The sequence below is a fragment of the Petaurus breviceps genome, unplaced genomic scaffold, assembly GCF_028583685.1.
Source record: "Petaurus breviceps papuanus isolate PSGF00001 unplaced genomic scaffold, PetGlider_PUasm1.0 37, whole genome shotgun sequence".
In the NCBI taxonomy this organism is placed as follows: Eukaryota; Metazoa; Chordata; class Mammalia; order Diprotodontia; family Petauridae; genus Petaurus; species Petaurus breviceps.
In genome coordinates this window covers 3,344,988-3,360,824 of record NW_027186296.1, presented here as the reverse complement: position 1 = coordinate 3,360,824, position 15,837 = coordinate 3,344,988, and the positions used below count along the sequence as shown (strand labels likewise).

Here is a 15,837-nt window from a genome sequence, read left to right as displayed (position 1 = left end):
TGTTCTAAGTTCAGAGACCTATGGTTTATAGACCCCATTCTTCCTTTTTTAATTGAAAAGCAAGACAATATTTTCCCTTTTCCAATTCTCTCTCTCTCCTATTCTCATCCTTTGAAGGTGACTGACAATAACCTTACCATGTGATTCTTTTCTGTATTTTCTTAACAAATGCTCCCCAGTTTCTATCCAGCAAACTGTTGATTTTAACCTTATTCTTTTAGTATCTTGGAGGTACCAGTGTACCATTTGAGTGTCCATCTCATGTATGTGTCAGTAGCAAAATCTTTACCCTTCCCTCTATGCAGTAAGCTAGCTTTTCCTCAAAAAGCTTTGAGACATTCATCAAGACTTGCTTGGCTCAGGAGATTAAGGGCTCATATATCACTTCCTAAATGCTGGAGTACAAAGCAACCACAAGGATCTAGAGGGGTTTTGAGATACTTGGCTAGTGGACCACCATGAGAGCTTCATTTAGCCTGACTCACCAAAAGGGTTCTCAAGTGTTTCCTTGTTGAATGTACTTTTACTGGTTTGGTTAAGTAAATTCTATTTCATTAATTCTTAAATGATTCTGTTTGTTCCCAAATCAAACCTAAATTACCAGAGGAGTGACTCAAGTCAGGCCCAGCTCAAGATGACATGGAATGTCTCTCTTTATGACTGGCTTCCCTCCATGCTTATCCTCTATACTATCTCTAATGATACTTGTATATGCAAGTTGCCTTTGGTAACACACTAGAGCACATTTAAAGCCTCTGTGCACCTTTTTACTGCCTTCATTTTTAATTATTTTTTTTTTTTGCTTTTTTGGAGGGGGGAAGGTAGGGCAATTGGGTTTAAGTGACTTGCCCAAGGTCACATGGCTAGTTTTTTTTGAGTGTGTTTTAAGTGTCTGAGGCCGGATTTGAACTCAGGTACTCCTGACTCCAGGGCTGGTGCTCTATTCACTGTGCCACCTAACCACCCCACTGCCTTCATTTTTGAATCAACAATATGCTAAGTGTGAAGATTAGTTAAGGAAAACAAATAGAAAACCCAAATTTGGGGGTTTTATTCTATTTACTATATTACCAAAAAACATTGCAGTTTGGATTTTACTAATTAAAATGTTGCCATTCAGATGCCACATGCCACTCCCAATTTCATTCATCTATAGGATTGCAGACTACAACATGAGGGTCATACAAAAGTTGGCCCATAGGCTTTAGTTTGTTGATCCTGATTTAATCTAGTTACTGAGTGATAGACAAAGTGGGGTTGAAAAGTACGGGTGATGATGAATATGACAGTCTCTACTCTTGTTTATAATCTAGTAGTGGATAGATATGTTTAAGAAAATAATTATAAAACCACATTAATCGGCAATAGTATATTAGAGATGGGAGAAATTAAAAGCTGAGAAGGCAGTTAGGTTGTTGCTTTGTACAAGTGATGAAAACTTGAACTAGTGTGGCTCATAGTGGCAGTGGACTAGAAAGGAAGTTTTCTCGAGATACTGAAGAACAAGAAAGGTGGGAGAGGGGTGAAACAAAGTCTAGATGTGGAGAAACAAAATTTAGATAAGAGTGCTAACCTTCTTGGAGTTTAAATCTTCTAGGAAGAAACAACATGAACAGGTAACTGTAACATAAGATAGGCTGGCACAAAGCCTAGGAGTTTTGTTGCTGGCCACATATACATAATAAAGGCAGTAATTTGGAGTGAAGAATTGAGGTGGAAGTTGATGTCCCCAAATGTAGCATTCCATTTAGATAGCATATCCAAAGCTAAGGAAAATCAAGGGCATCAGACACAAACAACCCCTTTGAATTTATTGGAAGGCAGTTCCTGAAATCATTTCAAAGGGATTTAAGTTGGAGATTGGAAGCACCTAGGTGTCATGGTGGATGATTGCCTGGCCTGGAGTCAGGAAGACCTGAGTTCAAATCTTATTAACCACGTGACCCTGGGCAAGTCACTTAACAGTTTACTTCAGTTTCCTCATTTGTAAATTTAGCTAGAGAAGGAAATGGCAAACTATTCCCATATCTTTGCCAAGAAAGCCCCAATGGGGTCACAAAAAATTGGACACAACTGAGTAACAAGAAGTTGGAGATTAGGAGGTAACGAGCAATTACAAAGACTCTTTAAACTTAAGTCAGACAAAGACTTGGATTCTGTATGCAGGATGAAGTAGATTCAACGAAAAAGCTTTTTTGAACACCAAAGACTTTGGGGATCATAACAGGATCATAGGTCTAGAGCAAGGGGGATTTTTTGTGATCAAGTCCAAAATCTTCATTTACAGATGACAAATCTGAGATCTCAGGAGATTAAATGCTTTGCCCAATCACTCACAAAAACTAAGTGGTAGCACTGGGCTCCCTCATACTGTGATTTAAGTTAAACATTCTTTCTATTGCTACATATAGTTTTCTGGGAATAGAGCAGGTCAGTGTCATGGGACAGGAGATGGGAAGAATGAGTTTGGAATACAGCTGAAGGGTGTTTAGGCAGTGACAATATAAGCATGTAGCTTGTGTCAATGGCAATAAGATTAGATGACCCATTTTGTAAAATAGAAATGAACTGGTGGCAGTTATGCAAGGCATACTACTCAGTCTGCACAACTTGACAGAAAATCTTAGTGCTTTGGGGTACCTTAACGGTCTCATCATTGATTATCTTCTCTGCCCCTGAAGATGGTAGTCCTATGGCTTCCAGGTGGGGAACTTTGCTGATGGCAGACTAAACCCACATCTCACCATGCTTGTACTCAACACAAGGGAAAATAGGAAGGGAGGGAGAGGAGCTATAGTGTCATATTCCATAGAGAAGTCAAGTCCCAGAGTGAAGAGGCTAATGTTCTGGGACTAGAAGTTATTGTTAACCCTCTAGGGAGTAATGTTTGAAGAAACTAATGTATTTTAAAGTTTTCCATAATTTGGAAATTATGTAAGAACTTCATCTTTTTTTTTTACTTTTCTTGGGTTTAACTAGTTTTACAGAAAACAGTTCCACTAGCTCTATCAAACTTCCATATAACAGCTGTGACTGACAATTTATCAATTTAATACATAAGTAAAAAAAAAAGATCCAGAACTCTAGAGTTTTATGAAGTTTATTCTTCTCAGAAACAAAAAACAGTTGATTCTAGCATGCAGCAGTCCATCAGTTATTTTGACATCTAATGCTTAATCTTATTAAAATAAGATTTATGTAGCATATATTCACATTTCTAAAATCTCCACATAAAGTGTACAACACAAATAGATGATCTGTTACAGGTACTTCAAAGTTCTACTTTGACAACTTTTTAGATTTTTCAACTCAAAAAATAGAAAAAAATTTCATTTAAATAATAACATTTACAGGTAAGAGCTTTACTCCTTCTTAAAAAATTACATAAGCCTGTTCTGATTCTCTCTATGTAGTTTGGGACAAATTTCATCCAAACCAAATTCAACTAATAATCTATACCGATGCAAATAAAAACCATGACTCTTCATTAAGAGGTCTAGAGAAAATTCATCATCTTCCTTTTAATCCATCCGGACAAAATTAAATGCCATTATGTTTTGTGTAGTAGTGTATGTATGTTACCTTTCAAGTTCTACAAATAATACAAATTTTTAATAAGTGAAATAATTTTACCTGTGTCAGCAGAATTCAATATTTAAAGGAAACATTCAAATGTTGGGTTTTTTTTTTTTTAGCATATAATGAGCTACTTGGGTGTTTTTACTGGAGTAACTGTATAAAAGCCCAATTTCCATTTGTATATATATATGTGTGTGTGTGTGTGTTTTTGTAAAAATGGAGCCAAAAAGTAGGGATGCTCTCAAAATAGGGTATAAAACGTCATTCTTTCTTAATCTGAATCCCCTTTCAGAAATGAGCCCCTTAAAAAAATGAATCTCTTAAAGTTTTTAAGTATCCTATAAGTACTCACCTGTTGCTTTATTCCATATGAATATGCTGGTTCTTTCCCTTTAAGAATACCACTGATTTGAACTGAGTCCAACAAAGTAGACAGCAACTTCTCTATAACTCCTTAGCCCAAAGAAATTGCCTGAGGCACACAGAGGTTAAATAATTTGCCCAGGGTCACACAGCTAGTGACAGGCCTAGAATATGATCCCAGGTCTTCCTATCTCTAAACCCGGCTCTCTATCCCCTAGTCCATGCTACCTCTTAGCTTTATCTTTATTTATCAGAAATCTTTATTCCAAATAGGATCAAATCCTTAAATTCAAAAAGAAGTTGCATTCATCATGCTGTCTTTACAGCTCCATATTAATAAAAATTCTCCAAATCACGAGTTTTGTTTTGCCAAGTGATTACCACATTCCTACGACGAGGACCTTATTAACAGGAATAATCTCTAAATACACAGGATTATAGATTTAGACTTATAAGAGACCTTAGATCATCTAGTCCAACCCTGGCTGATTTTCCAGGTGGGCAAGATGATAACCAGACATTAAATAACTTACCCACATTCACCCACAAGACTGCCTTCCCTTGACTCCAAATCAAATTTGCTTTCAAATACATCAGGATGCTGCATAACTGTCTTAAGAAAGGATTAGGACCAAAGTATTATCTAACACAAGAATTCTGCAAGAGGTATTAGATGGAGGATAAAATAATAGACATTAGATGCAGCTGTTGATAACTGCTGCCACCACTACATGAAAAGCAGAGTTGACAGTTTTATGAAAAGGAACTCAGATCTGAAGGAGACAGGGCTCAGTGATAGGTCACTGATTTACAACTAAGTACTGGTGGTAGTTTTTTTTTTTTTTAAGCAATCGGGGTTAAGTAACTTGCTCAAGGTTACAAGGCCAGTTATTTCTGGGTGTGGTGCTGAGTGTCTGAGCCCGGGATTCGATCTCCAGGTCGTCCCAACACTGCAGCTGGTGCTCTTACTCGCTGAGCCACCTGGCCGCCCCCAGTTGGTAGTTTTCTAGTAGTTACCACAGAGAAAGTGGGTTGATGACTTTTATTGTTTCTAAAAGGAAAATCTGGTCACCACTGTCAGAAAGATTAAGGAAGCTGTAGAATATTCATGACCTGGCAACTAAACTTGGCAGGGGTAAAGCCTAGCCATTTACCACTTTTGAAATGCATTTTAAAAGTGTAGCCTTTGCCTAGATCAAGGATTCTTAACTTTTGGTCTGATAACTCACTTTTTTAATATTTTGGCAATTGTATTTCAACATAATTGGTTTCCTTTATGATTCTAAGTATTTTGTTTTATGCATTTAAAACTATTATTCTGAGAAAGGGTATCTACAGGTTTCCTAAGACTGCCGATGTGGTCCATGATTAACAAGAAAGGTTAAGAACCCCTGGCCTTAGATCAAAGCAGTGATGGAAAAGTCTGCCTCTATCTCCTGAGAAATGAAATATTATTATACTTAATGCAAGAAACATTTCGTGTTCCCTCTTTGTAAAGAAACCTAGGGTTCAAAGAGGTTAAATGAGCAACCAGAACGTTGCTATAAGAATTAATTTTTACTTCCATTAATTCTTTTTTAAAATGCAACCAGAGGATTCTGTCATGAAAACAGAGCAGTAAATGGACAATAATGGTCAAAAGACCCGATTTTCAGCCCAGGTCCACTCTACCACTAGACACATACCTGTGTGACCATGGGCAAAATCACTTGATTTCTCAGCATCAATTTCCTTATCTAAAAATAGGAGGTAACGCCTGCACAATCTACCTCAATATAGTGTTGTGAGAATCAAATGCATGCTCTACCTAAAGCATTTTGTAACCATAAAGCACTACATAAATGTCAGTTATACTTTCAGGTCATATGGAATTACAAAAGGACCACAGTGAAGACTTATTTATTACTTCCACGTGGGAAACAACTTCTGCCTCTTGGATTTGTGTGTACATGTAAAGAGATGGCACACTGTAAGGAATAATCCCACTAAAATGAATATCATATTGTGATTTTCAATAATACTTTTAATATAGCCACCACATATATTTGCAACATTAAAATAAAACACTGGACACTCAAGTATCATTTTTTAAAATGGGTGGATACTCATAAACAATATAGTTACTATTTTCTCATCCTATGACCTTACCATGCATGACAAGCAATTGCATATTAATTCACTCAATTTCAGTTCCATTCAATTCAACAAACACTTGAGGCCTAGTATATGCAAGGCACTATGCTAGGTGCTGAAAGGCATGCATACAAAGATGAAAAAGACATAGTCCCTTGCCTTTCAGCTAATGTAGACCCACTGATATTCACATATTTCAAAAGCAATAGACTTTAAAAAGAAAATCTCCAGGGATGCTGCCAGTGGTCTGCCTAGCACCAATTGTGTTGGCGATTCTGTCAGTCACATAACCAAATTTAAGACAACCATATTTTCCTAGGGTCGTTCTTTGAAATGAGTAAGCTGGTGTCTCTTCCAGTGGGGTGCCTGTCTAAACGTTTTGCCACACACTGAACATTCAAATGGCTTCTGTCCTGCATGTATTAAATAGTGTCTTTCGAGTTTGGATGGAGACCTGAAACTTTTAAAACAAACACTACACTGGTAAAGCAGGCCTTCATTCTTCTCTGCACTTCCTGAATAGCCATGGTAACGGCTATAACGCCTCTGCTCTGTCTCCAACAGTTTCTTAGACAGATAGGGCTGCATGTTTCTACCATGGGCGACAAAAATGAAATCCCCTGATTCTGTAGTAACTTTGAATTCTGATACTTCACTTGAGTCAGTCATCTTATATTCTTGAGCATCAGAAGTATCAGAATAACCAACCAACTGAGAATTGTCACCTTGATGAGTGAAAAGTTTGTTTAAATTTTCAAATTCTACCTGGTAAATAGGTCTTTTAAAAGGGATCTTTTCAATGTGAGTGAGCTTATGCCTTTTCAAGTGAGCCGACTGTCTAAATGACTTCCCGCACACATTACAGCCAAAAGGTCTCTGTCCAGTGTGAATTAGATAGTGTCTTTGAAGTTTGGATATTGAAGGGAAAACCTTCTCACATTTGTCACATGGACACATTTTATGTCTTGTATGCAGATCATCAGTGGGAGCTGAAAGCGCATGTTGAAGCGCTTCAGGATCATCAAAGAACTCCTCACCAGATGGACTATAAATTATGTCATTATTCACTGAATCATCTACATTTAAAATTCCTTCACTATTAATAGTACCTTTCAAATTGATTTCTGCACTAGGGCTCTGTAGTTGCTTTTGCCAGGAAAATGGCAAATGTCTTTTCTTTTTACTACTACTGACTTTCTTATAAGACCCAAATTTGCCATGAGGACTCTTAAAAGTTTTAGGTGAGGCATTCTGATCAGAGCTTTGCTCCCCAAGAAGATCACGATTTTTCAAGAACCTGGTTTTAAACTTTTTTTTGTCAGACCGAAAGGCATCTAACTGCTTATCTCCACCTCGCCTAAGTTTAGTCAAAACTTTACCTTTAACATTAGTTTTGTAGTTGTGGTTTCTTTTGATACTGTTTGTACTTTTAGTGTCTCCTGTGTGCAAACATTTGTGAACACTGAGAATCTGCTCTGATTCAAAACATTGCTCACATTCTGGACATTGAAAAGGGACAATATAAATAGAGTCAACATCAATTGGAGTATCTTCCTCAGGTTCCTGTGTGTTACCATTTTCAAAACCATCCTGCTTTAAATTTAATTTAATTGGTGCTGGGCGTGGTTCTGGATTCTTTTTCTTACATGAAATAGTCTGAAAATTCTTTTTTCTGGTATGAATTTGTTTATGCTTTAGAAGTTTGCTCTGAATCTTAAATCCCTTTTGACAAAAACAACACTGAAAAGGTCTCTCTTCTGTATGTGTTAGCTGATGGATTTTCAAATGAGTTGACTGCCTAAATGACTTACTGCAAAGAGAACAATTAAAAGGTTTCTGGCCAGTATGAATAAGTAAGTGCCTTTCCAGCTTTGAGCGGGATGGAAACATCTTGCTGCAGGTATCACATGCATGGATTTTCTTTCTTCTCCTTGCAGTTCCATACACATGATCTGACTTAGAAGATGGGTGTAACACCCACCTCTCTTCTGTTGAAAAAGAACGGAATACCCCATAACTTGGCTTCTCTTGCTTGGATTCCACCAATCTTTTGACTTGCTTTACATCATTCTGGTAGGTTTCATTGTGGAGCTGTTGATGTTTCAAGAAGGTTATCAGATTTTTAAAGTGTCGTTGACAAATACTACATTTAAATGGCAGCTTGTGAGTTAGCTGATGTCTTTCCAGATGAACTAGTTGCCTAAAAGTTTTATGACACACATGGCACTCAAATGGCTTCTGACCAGTGTGAATAAGATAATGTCTGGCTAATTTTGATGGTGTTTCAAAGTGCTTGAAGCAAATATTACAAATATATGGCCTCTTCCTAGGTAACTTGTTAGACACCACACACTGTTGAACCTTTACCATCTTAAAACTTCAGTCACAAAATTCTTCAGTGAATTCCACTGAAATCCATTGCTTTCTTAAACTCCATAGGATTCTAAAAGTTAAAAGAAAAAAAGTATTATTTCAAGAACTTTTTGGTCATATTAAAAAGATGAATGGGAACACAGGTTAAAAATACTATGCAGAAAGAAAAACGGGCTTTTTCTGCATTTAAAAAAAATACCAATTTTAGATAACAGAATTGTAGATCTATCCTTCAAAATAATATTCTGATTTTAGACATTCAAAGAAATAAGCTTTTAAAAAGAAAATAGTTTATAACTCTACTAAATTCCTTAGGTAGGTAACATTTCTCTAGAAAAGATCGGACACAGCCATGGTACTGAATAACAAGGTAATTAAATTAATTTGTTTCTCTTCATTAAATTAATATAATTTCTAATTTAATTTTTAAATTTTAACTTAAATAACATTTTTGGAGATAGGAAAGAGTAATAATAATATTAGCACTATAAAAACACGGTTGCACAAAATATGTTGCACACATTAGGCATGATCTGACTGGTGAGAAAGGGGTACACATGACTCTCCTGAGACAAATTCTTTGATGTACTATTAGCACATTCTTTTCAAATGTCAACAGTTTCTGTATATGAAAGAACACCAAAGGCAATAAGAGGTACCGTGGAAAATTCACAGTACTAAGTCACATTTTTGATTCTGGCTCTGTCACTTAGTAGCCAAGTGACCCTGCACAAGTCACTTCAACTTCCTGGCCTCAGTTTCCTCCTCTGTGTGATAGGGTAAATAGCACCTGCCCTGCGTACCTCCCAAGGTTATGTGATAATCAAATGGAACAACATGGGAAAGTTATCTGAAAATTGCAAAATGATACACAAATGCAAAATATCATTATAGATAGCAGGCTCTGTGACAGCAGAGACCATGTGTCCTTAACCCCTAATATCGAATCTTAAATATAATGGGCCCTCAACAAATAATTACTGAATGAATAACTTACTAGGGTAGCTAACTAGTAATTAAACTGTTAGAGTTGTAATTCCTTTTATTTCTCCATTGTGGGAATGACTAAGAAGGAAGGTAGAAAAGCAAAGGACCAGGATAATTACCTCCAGAACGACCTAAAGTTGCCTATACAATAAAGTCAGTAAATAATAAACAGGTGGCATGGTGGGTAGAGCACTGGACTTGAAGTGATGTAGACTTTAGCTCTAAACCTACCTCAGACACTTACTAGCAATGTAACCAAGGGGGAATTGCTTCACATATCTAGGTCTCAGTATCCTCATCCATAAAAATGGGGTTAATAAATAATACATATTTCAAGACTGTTATGAGAATCAAATACTATTATTATTATTATTTTGGATGGCGTCTTCACAGTCAATGTAAGTATGAAAACATTCTGATGTACTATATTCTTGTAGTTTTTCCCTGTGACTCCATAACCAATTTTACTTGGCTCCAACAACTGCAAAAAAGATTTTCTTCTCAGCCTTCTACTTATGCTCACTTCTCTCTTGGAGGAAGGAATCAGATACAGAAGTTACTGCTGCTCTGGCCCCACTTTTCGATTACTGCCAGAAGAGAAGGAAGTCTAACCATGGCACAGCTAGTTGGCCCAGTGGATAGAGTGCTGGACCTGGAGTCAGAAAGATACTGGGTTCAAATCTGGTCTCAGCCACTTACTAGCTGGGAAAGTCACTTAACCCTGTTTGCCTCAGTTTCTTAATCTGTGAAATGAACTGGAGAAGGAAATGGGAAACCAAAGAAAATCCCAAATGGGGTCACAGACATGACTGGAAACTCACTGAACCGAAGGAAGTCAGAAATATAGTTTTATTTTGTTAGTAGCCATTTGACATATGAGCCTTTGTCTTTTCCGAGTTCATGCCTTAAACCTAGAATTACTTAATAAAAACTCCCTTCTCATCATACCCAGGAATTTATTATCCAGCCTCTTCCTTAAGAACTCCAGAAATAGGGAAATCATCACCTCCTGAGATAGCCCTTTTCATTTGTGTGTAGCTCTATTTGGAAACATCAAGTCTAAATTTTCCTCTCTGAAACTTCCACTTGTTTCTCTTACTTTTGCTCTATGGATTCAAACAGAACAAATCTAATCCCTCTGCTACATGATAACCCTTCAAATACTTGAAAACAGCTATAATGTCCATTCTGAGCGTTCTCTTCGTCAGGCAAAATATCTTCTGCCCTAAGCCAGTTAATGATACTCATATGAAATGAAATTAAGGCCCTTCACCATGATGGTTGCCCTCCCTGGACAGTCTCTAGCTTGTCAATGTCGTTCCTGAAATATGAACTGAACAAGAACACAATACTACAGTTAGTCTGGACCAGAGCAGAGGACAACAGGACCATCACCTTTGAAAGATCAGACACCACACTTAAGATTACATTTGTCTCCTTGGCTTCCATATCATACAGCTGAATCACACAGCCCCTAGATCTCTTTAAGACAAACTGCTACTTAATTCCCAACTTGCACTTGTAATATTGATTTTTTGAACTCCAAACCATAAGAATTTATATTTATGCCTATTAAATTTAATCTGGTTTGACTGTGTCTATTATTTTAGCCTGTCAAGATCTTTTTGAATCCTGAATGTCATCTAATGTGTTAACTACTTCCTCTTACCCCTCCAACTTTGGACCATCTGTAAATATAATGAGAATGCCATCTATGCTTTTATTCAAGACACTGACAAAAATGTTAAACAGCACAGGACCAAGACATCCTTCCAAGTTGGCATCAAATCATTAACGACTACTATCTTTTGGTTCTAGCTATTCAACACAAAATGACTCATATCCATTTTGGTTTTCCTCAACAACCTGCTTTAGAAATAACATAAAAGGAAGAGACTATAAGTTTCTAAATATATCAAAAATAACAATTTGGGGCAGCTAGGTGGTGCAGTGAATAGAGCACCAGCCCTGGAGTCAGGAGGACCCGAGTTCAAATCCAGCCTCAGACACTTAACACTTACTAGCCATGTGACCTTGGGCAACTCACTTAGCCCCAATTGCCCCTCCAAAAAGCAAAAAAAAAAAAATGGGTGGGTAGATGGCACAGTGAATACAGCACCAGTCCTGGAGTCGAGGTCCTGAGTTCAAATCTGGCTCAGACACTTAACACAAAAACTAGCCATGTGACCTTGGGCAAGTCACTTAACCCTAGCTACCCCAAATTGTTATTTTTGATATATTTAGAAACTAGAGGTCTCCTCCTTAAGTTTAAAATATTATGTAAACTTTCGAAATTCCAATTGTGAACATCAGGGTATGGGATATAAGTGATCAATAGGGCCAGGACTAGGGTATAAGCAAGGTAAATAGTTACCCAAGGGTGGGAGGTGTGTGGTGTAGCACACATTGGGACATTTTAACTTAAACATATATGGGAAAAAATGACAAATGCACATATTTTTAGTAACATAAAATTATATTCTCCATGTTAGAAGGTTTTTTGTTTTGTAACAAATTGTCCATGTTATAGTCAAGGCCCCAATTTTCCAGTGAGTAGAAATAGTTTATAGACTTTACCTCTGAGTGTATAAATACTATTATCTGGCTCTGATGATCAAAATTAAAAAAAAAAAAACATGAATCCTATGATTTGCAAAGTTGCTTAACTTCAGTGTCCTTTCTGTGAAATATTTTTGCAATCGTTTATGCCTGAGTTGCACAGAGTCCAGAAGTTGGAAATCTATAACATTCATGCCAAAGATGACATATGCTCTGGTTTTTCATAGTGCAACAATGGTACCTAGCCCTATTCATCTGTGAACTCTCACTGGTTGAACCCCAGGTTTCCTCACTGACTGTCTTAGGATATCAGACTGAGAACTAAAAAGGGTCCTCAGAAGCCAACTAGTCCACCAACCCTTTTTAAGTTTTCAAAGGTGAGCTGGTAAACCACTGACAGTCCCACCCCTTCCCTTCTTCATTTCAAGAGTCAATTCTATTCCTCAGCTCTCATCTGAGCTCCAGGCCCTCACTCCACAATTCAAAACAAAAATTATTGTTTCATCAGCCCTAAGAAAGGCAGGATTATGTCTTAATTAGACTTTGTTTCTCCTTCAATGCAAGTTATAACTCTGCAAAAAGGTGCTTTTAAAAAAAAGCACTCTGAATGAAAGGATGAAGACTCAGTATAACCCCTTTTCCTATTTCCAGTGAGAATCAGGACACAATCTCAGTTGATACCCTTTAGTCTTCCTGAATGTCAAAGAGGCTGGGCTTGGTATATCAATTTTGTAAGGCTCTTGCAAGGTTGTTCACCTTTCAACTGAAACTTAATTTCCTTGTTGTATTTACTACAAAATGCTGCAAAAGATGATCCTCAAGATTTAGCAATATGTTATCAACTTTTCTGGAGAAAATAGTTCTTGAAATAAGAAATTTAGTAGTTCTTCCTATTCTAAATGGAAAATAAGGAATATCATATTGAGTCAGGTCAAGTTCAATCATAAAATTATTCAGAAAATTTCACATTTATGGAATAGCATAACTGTTCTCTATGACCTGTCAATTTAGGGATGCACATAGTATGGCAAAAATGTATAGAATTTTGGATGTGGAAAAAATTAGTCTGGCCCCCTCATTTCACTAAGGAGAAACCAACCCTCCAGAGAGGTTAAATGGTTTAAGTTCATAGAAGTAGTTAATGGCAAAGCCAGAACTGAAAAACTGAAAAACAACACTCCTCCCAATCAGAATAGTTTTTCCCATCAAGTGACCTGAACCACTTTGATTCTCCTTTGTTGGCTTTTAACATCCACAAATTTATCTAAACACTTCTTGAACCTACTGAAGAACACCAAAGCTGTCTTTTGACAACAAGGTAACTTCTCAAACTCCTTGATTTACAAGGGTTCCTACAGCACTGGTCTTGGCAGTCAAAAGCCCTGAGTTCACAGTAACATGGACCATTTACTACTGGAGGTATGAAATCAGGTCAGTCACTTAACTTCTCTCAAGATTTTTTCATCTGTAAAATAGGTGGAAGGGAATAAGCATTTATTTAGTACCTACAATGTGCCAGGTTAACAAAGGTTAAATGACTTGTCCAAGGTCACTGAGTTAGAAAGTACACAGCTGGGTTTGAACTCAATCTTCCAGATTCTAGGCCCTGCTCTCTATTCACCACCTAGCTGCTTCTAGGGGATCATGATTCCTGCATTTAAAACACTACAATAAGTGTGGAGAACTCAAAATCAAATAAAAAAAAAATAATTTAAACTCAAGTAATTTCTGGACACCTAGAGCAATTTCTAGTAGTATTTTCTTTACTTAGAGGCAGATAGGTAACAGTGGAAAGAGTCTGAGAAACTAGAGTTCAAATCTAACCTCAAGTACTTACTAGCTGTGTCAACCTGGGCAAGTCACTTAACCTTTGTCTGTCTGTCTTCACCTGTAAAATGTGGGGGATGACAATACCTCCCAGGTACCTTTCCCTCCTACACCTCCTACCTTCCTGGATTACTGTGAAAATATAAATGAGAATTTGAAGAGTGCTTTTCAAGCCTTAAAGCACATTAAAAATTCTAGTTGTTCTTACTATTAACAATATCTCAACTCCACCCACATTCACCTTTCATCCGTGGCCTCCCCACAAAACAGTTTAGAAATGTTACCTAACTGCTTGTCTGGTGCATTTCCCTTTCTAGGTACCTTTCTACCTACTTTATCCTCCTACACCTACCTACCAGGGTGGGTGTGAAGAGAAAATGAGGTATTTGTAACGTGCTTTCCAAACCTTAAAGAGCTTTACAGATGCTAGTAATTATTATTATCCTCTCAACTCTGCCCACACCATCATTCCCTTTCATCCTTCTTTCCACACAAACACTTAAAAAATATTACCTAACTGGTGGTCTGGTGCATTTCCCTCCGATCCCTACAGAGGCTGGAGAAAGGATTCAAGCTGTCAAGCTGGGGAAGGGAGAAAGCTACTGGGAGGGTGGGGGCCCGAGATACCGCCCCCGCCCCATGCGGATGGAGACAGTCACGCATGGAGACAGTCACGCACACACTCACGCGCGCACACACACACTCACGCACGCGCTCGGGGCAGGGAGGGGAGGGGACAGGCGCAAACACCATTCAGTAACAGCCTGAGGGAAGGGGGGAAGGGAAAGAGGAGGCCTGCCTCACCCCCCTCCCCCATCCCCGCCCCCACTTGGGGCGGGTCCCTCTCCCGGCGGCTAGTCGGGAAGGGGCCTCCCCACGCGTGCCGAGCTTGCCCCGCCCCACCGGCTCTGCCCTCCACCTCACGCACCTGGAGTCGGGACGGAAAGAAGCTGAGGAAGAGGAGAGCGACAAGCCCCAGAGGAGCAGCAGCGGCGGCAGCGGAGGCAGAGGAGGCGGCGGCGGCGACGGCGGCAATGAGGATCAGTGCGCAGCCGCAACTCCGCTGTAGAGCAACCCAGACAAGGTTCCGGGCAGAAACTAGCTCTGGCTTCTCAGTGCAGCTTCCATCGGGTTCTGAGATCATTGGTGGTGCCTAGAAGAGGCATTAGCCTTTGCACCACACCCCCGACCAACAGGCCAATGGGATAGACATGTATCTCCATTCTTACTTTACTGAATGTGAAAGGCCGGGAAGGGTATGGAATTTGATTCCCCTAGTCCCGCGCCACGGAAAACCAGGTAGACGGAAGTAGGCCGCCTCAGACTCTCTGGACCGGAAAGCACTGTGTAGTTGTCCGGGATAAAACCTGTTGCTATTAATATTTAGTTCCGGAACTTGGACGCTTCTCTGTTAACGTCGCAGTTCGAATAATAGACGTCATTTATATAGCGCTTTAAAGTTTGAAAAGCACTTTAGATTCTTTTAAGTTTATTTTTTTGAGCCTCAGTACGATCTTTTGAGGTGGAATCGACGTGATAAATGAAACACTAATAAATTATGATGTGATAACATTAGTGGAATCGTTTTCATCCCCACCTTCCCCCAAACTTAAAGAATATTTCCTCCTTTCTCTTCTGAGTGGAATAGAGCGAGAAGGCGGCATCGTCCCCATTTTACAGGTAAAGGGACTGAGGAACAGAGAAATGACTCACCCAAGTTCCCAGAGCAAGAGCAGGAAGGACATGGAGACCTCTGAATTGTAGAACTTCCTTCTATTTCTCTTCTCAAGTCTTGTGGCCTAGACACAAATTCATGTATTTAAAATTGGGTCATTCAAACAATCAGTCAATTAACATTTGCTATGTGTCAGGCACTGTGCTAAACCCTAGATATACAAAGAAAGGCAAAAGGCACGCCCTGTCCTCAAGGAGCTTACAGTCTAATGGGGGAGACAACATGCAAACAACTACGTACAGAAAAGCTGAATACAAGATAAATTGGAAGTAATCAATAAG

General features: G+C 38.5%; 1 protein-coding gene across 2 annotated transcripts; it reads right to left on the bottom strand.

Annotated features, from left to right (window-relative positions):
• Positions 1–3,084: 3,084 nt before the first annotated feature.
• ZNF770 (zinc finger protein 770) lies at positions 3,085–15,132 on the bottom strand. Of its 2 annotated transcripts, none has more exons than XM_069097644.1 (2): positions 14,750–15,132; positions 3,085–8,518 (listed from the first exon to the last, which is right to left on the bottom strand). In XM_069097644.1, the coding sequence occupies exon 2, from the start codon at positions 8,443–8,445 to the stop codon at positions 6,391–6,393; it is 2,055 nt and encodes a 684-aa protein (XP_068953745.1). In that variant the 5' UTR covers positions 8,446–8,518; positions 14,750–15,132; the 3' UTR covers positions 3,085–6,390. The 2 variants fall into 2 exon arrangements, with proteins under 2 accessions (XP_068953745.1, XP_068953746.1); XM_069097645.1 differs by lacking the exon at positions 14,750–15,132 and adding an exon at positions 14,335–14,555.
• Between the last annotated feature and the right edge of the window lie 705 nt (positions 15,133–15,837).

Coding starts and splice junctions, on each gene's coding strand:
- ZNF770 (XM_069097644.1), bottom strand. CDS start 8,445: ATGGTAAAGGTTCAACAGTGTGTGGTGTCTAACAAGTTACCTAGGAAG.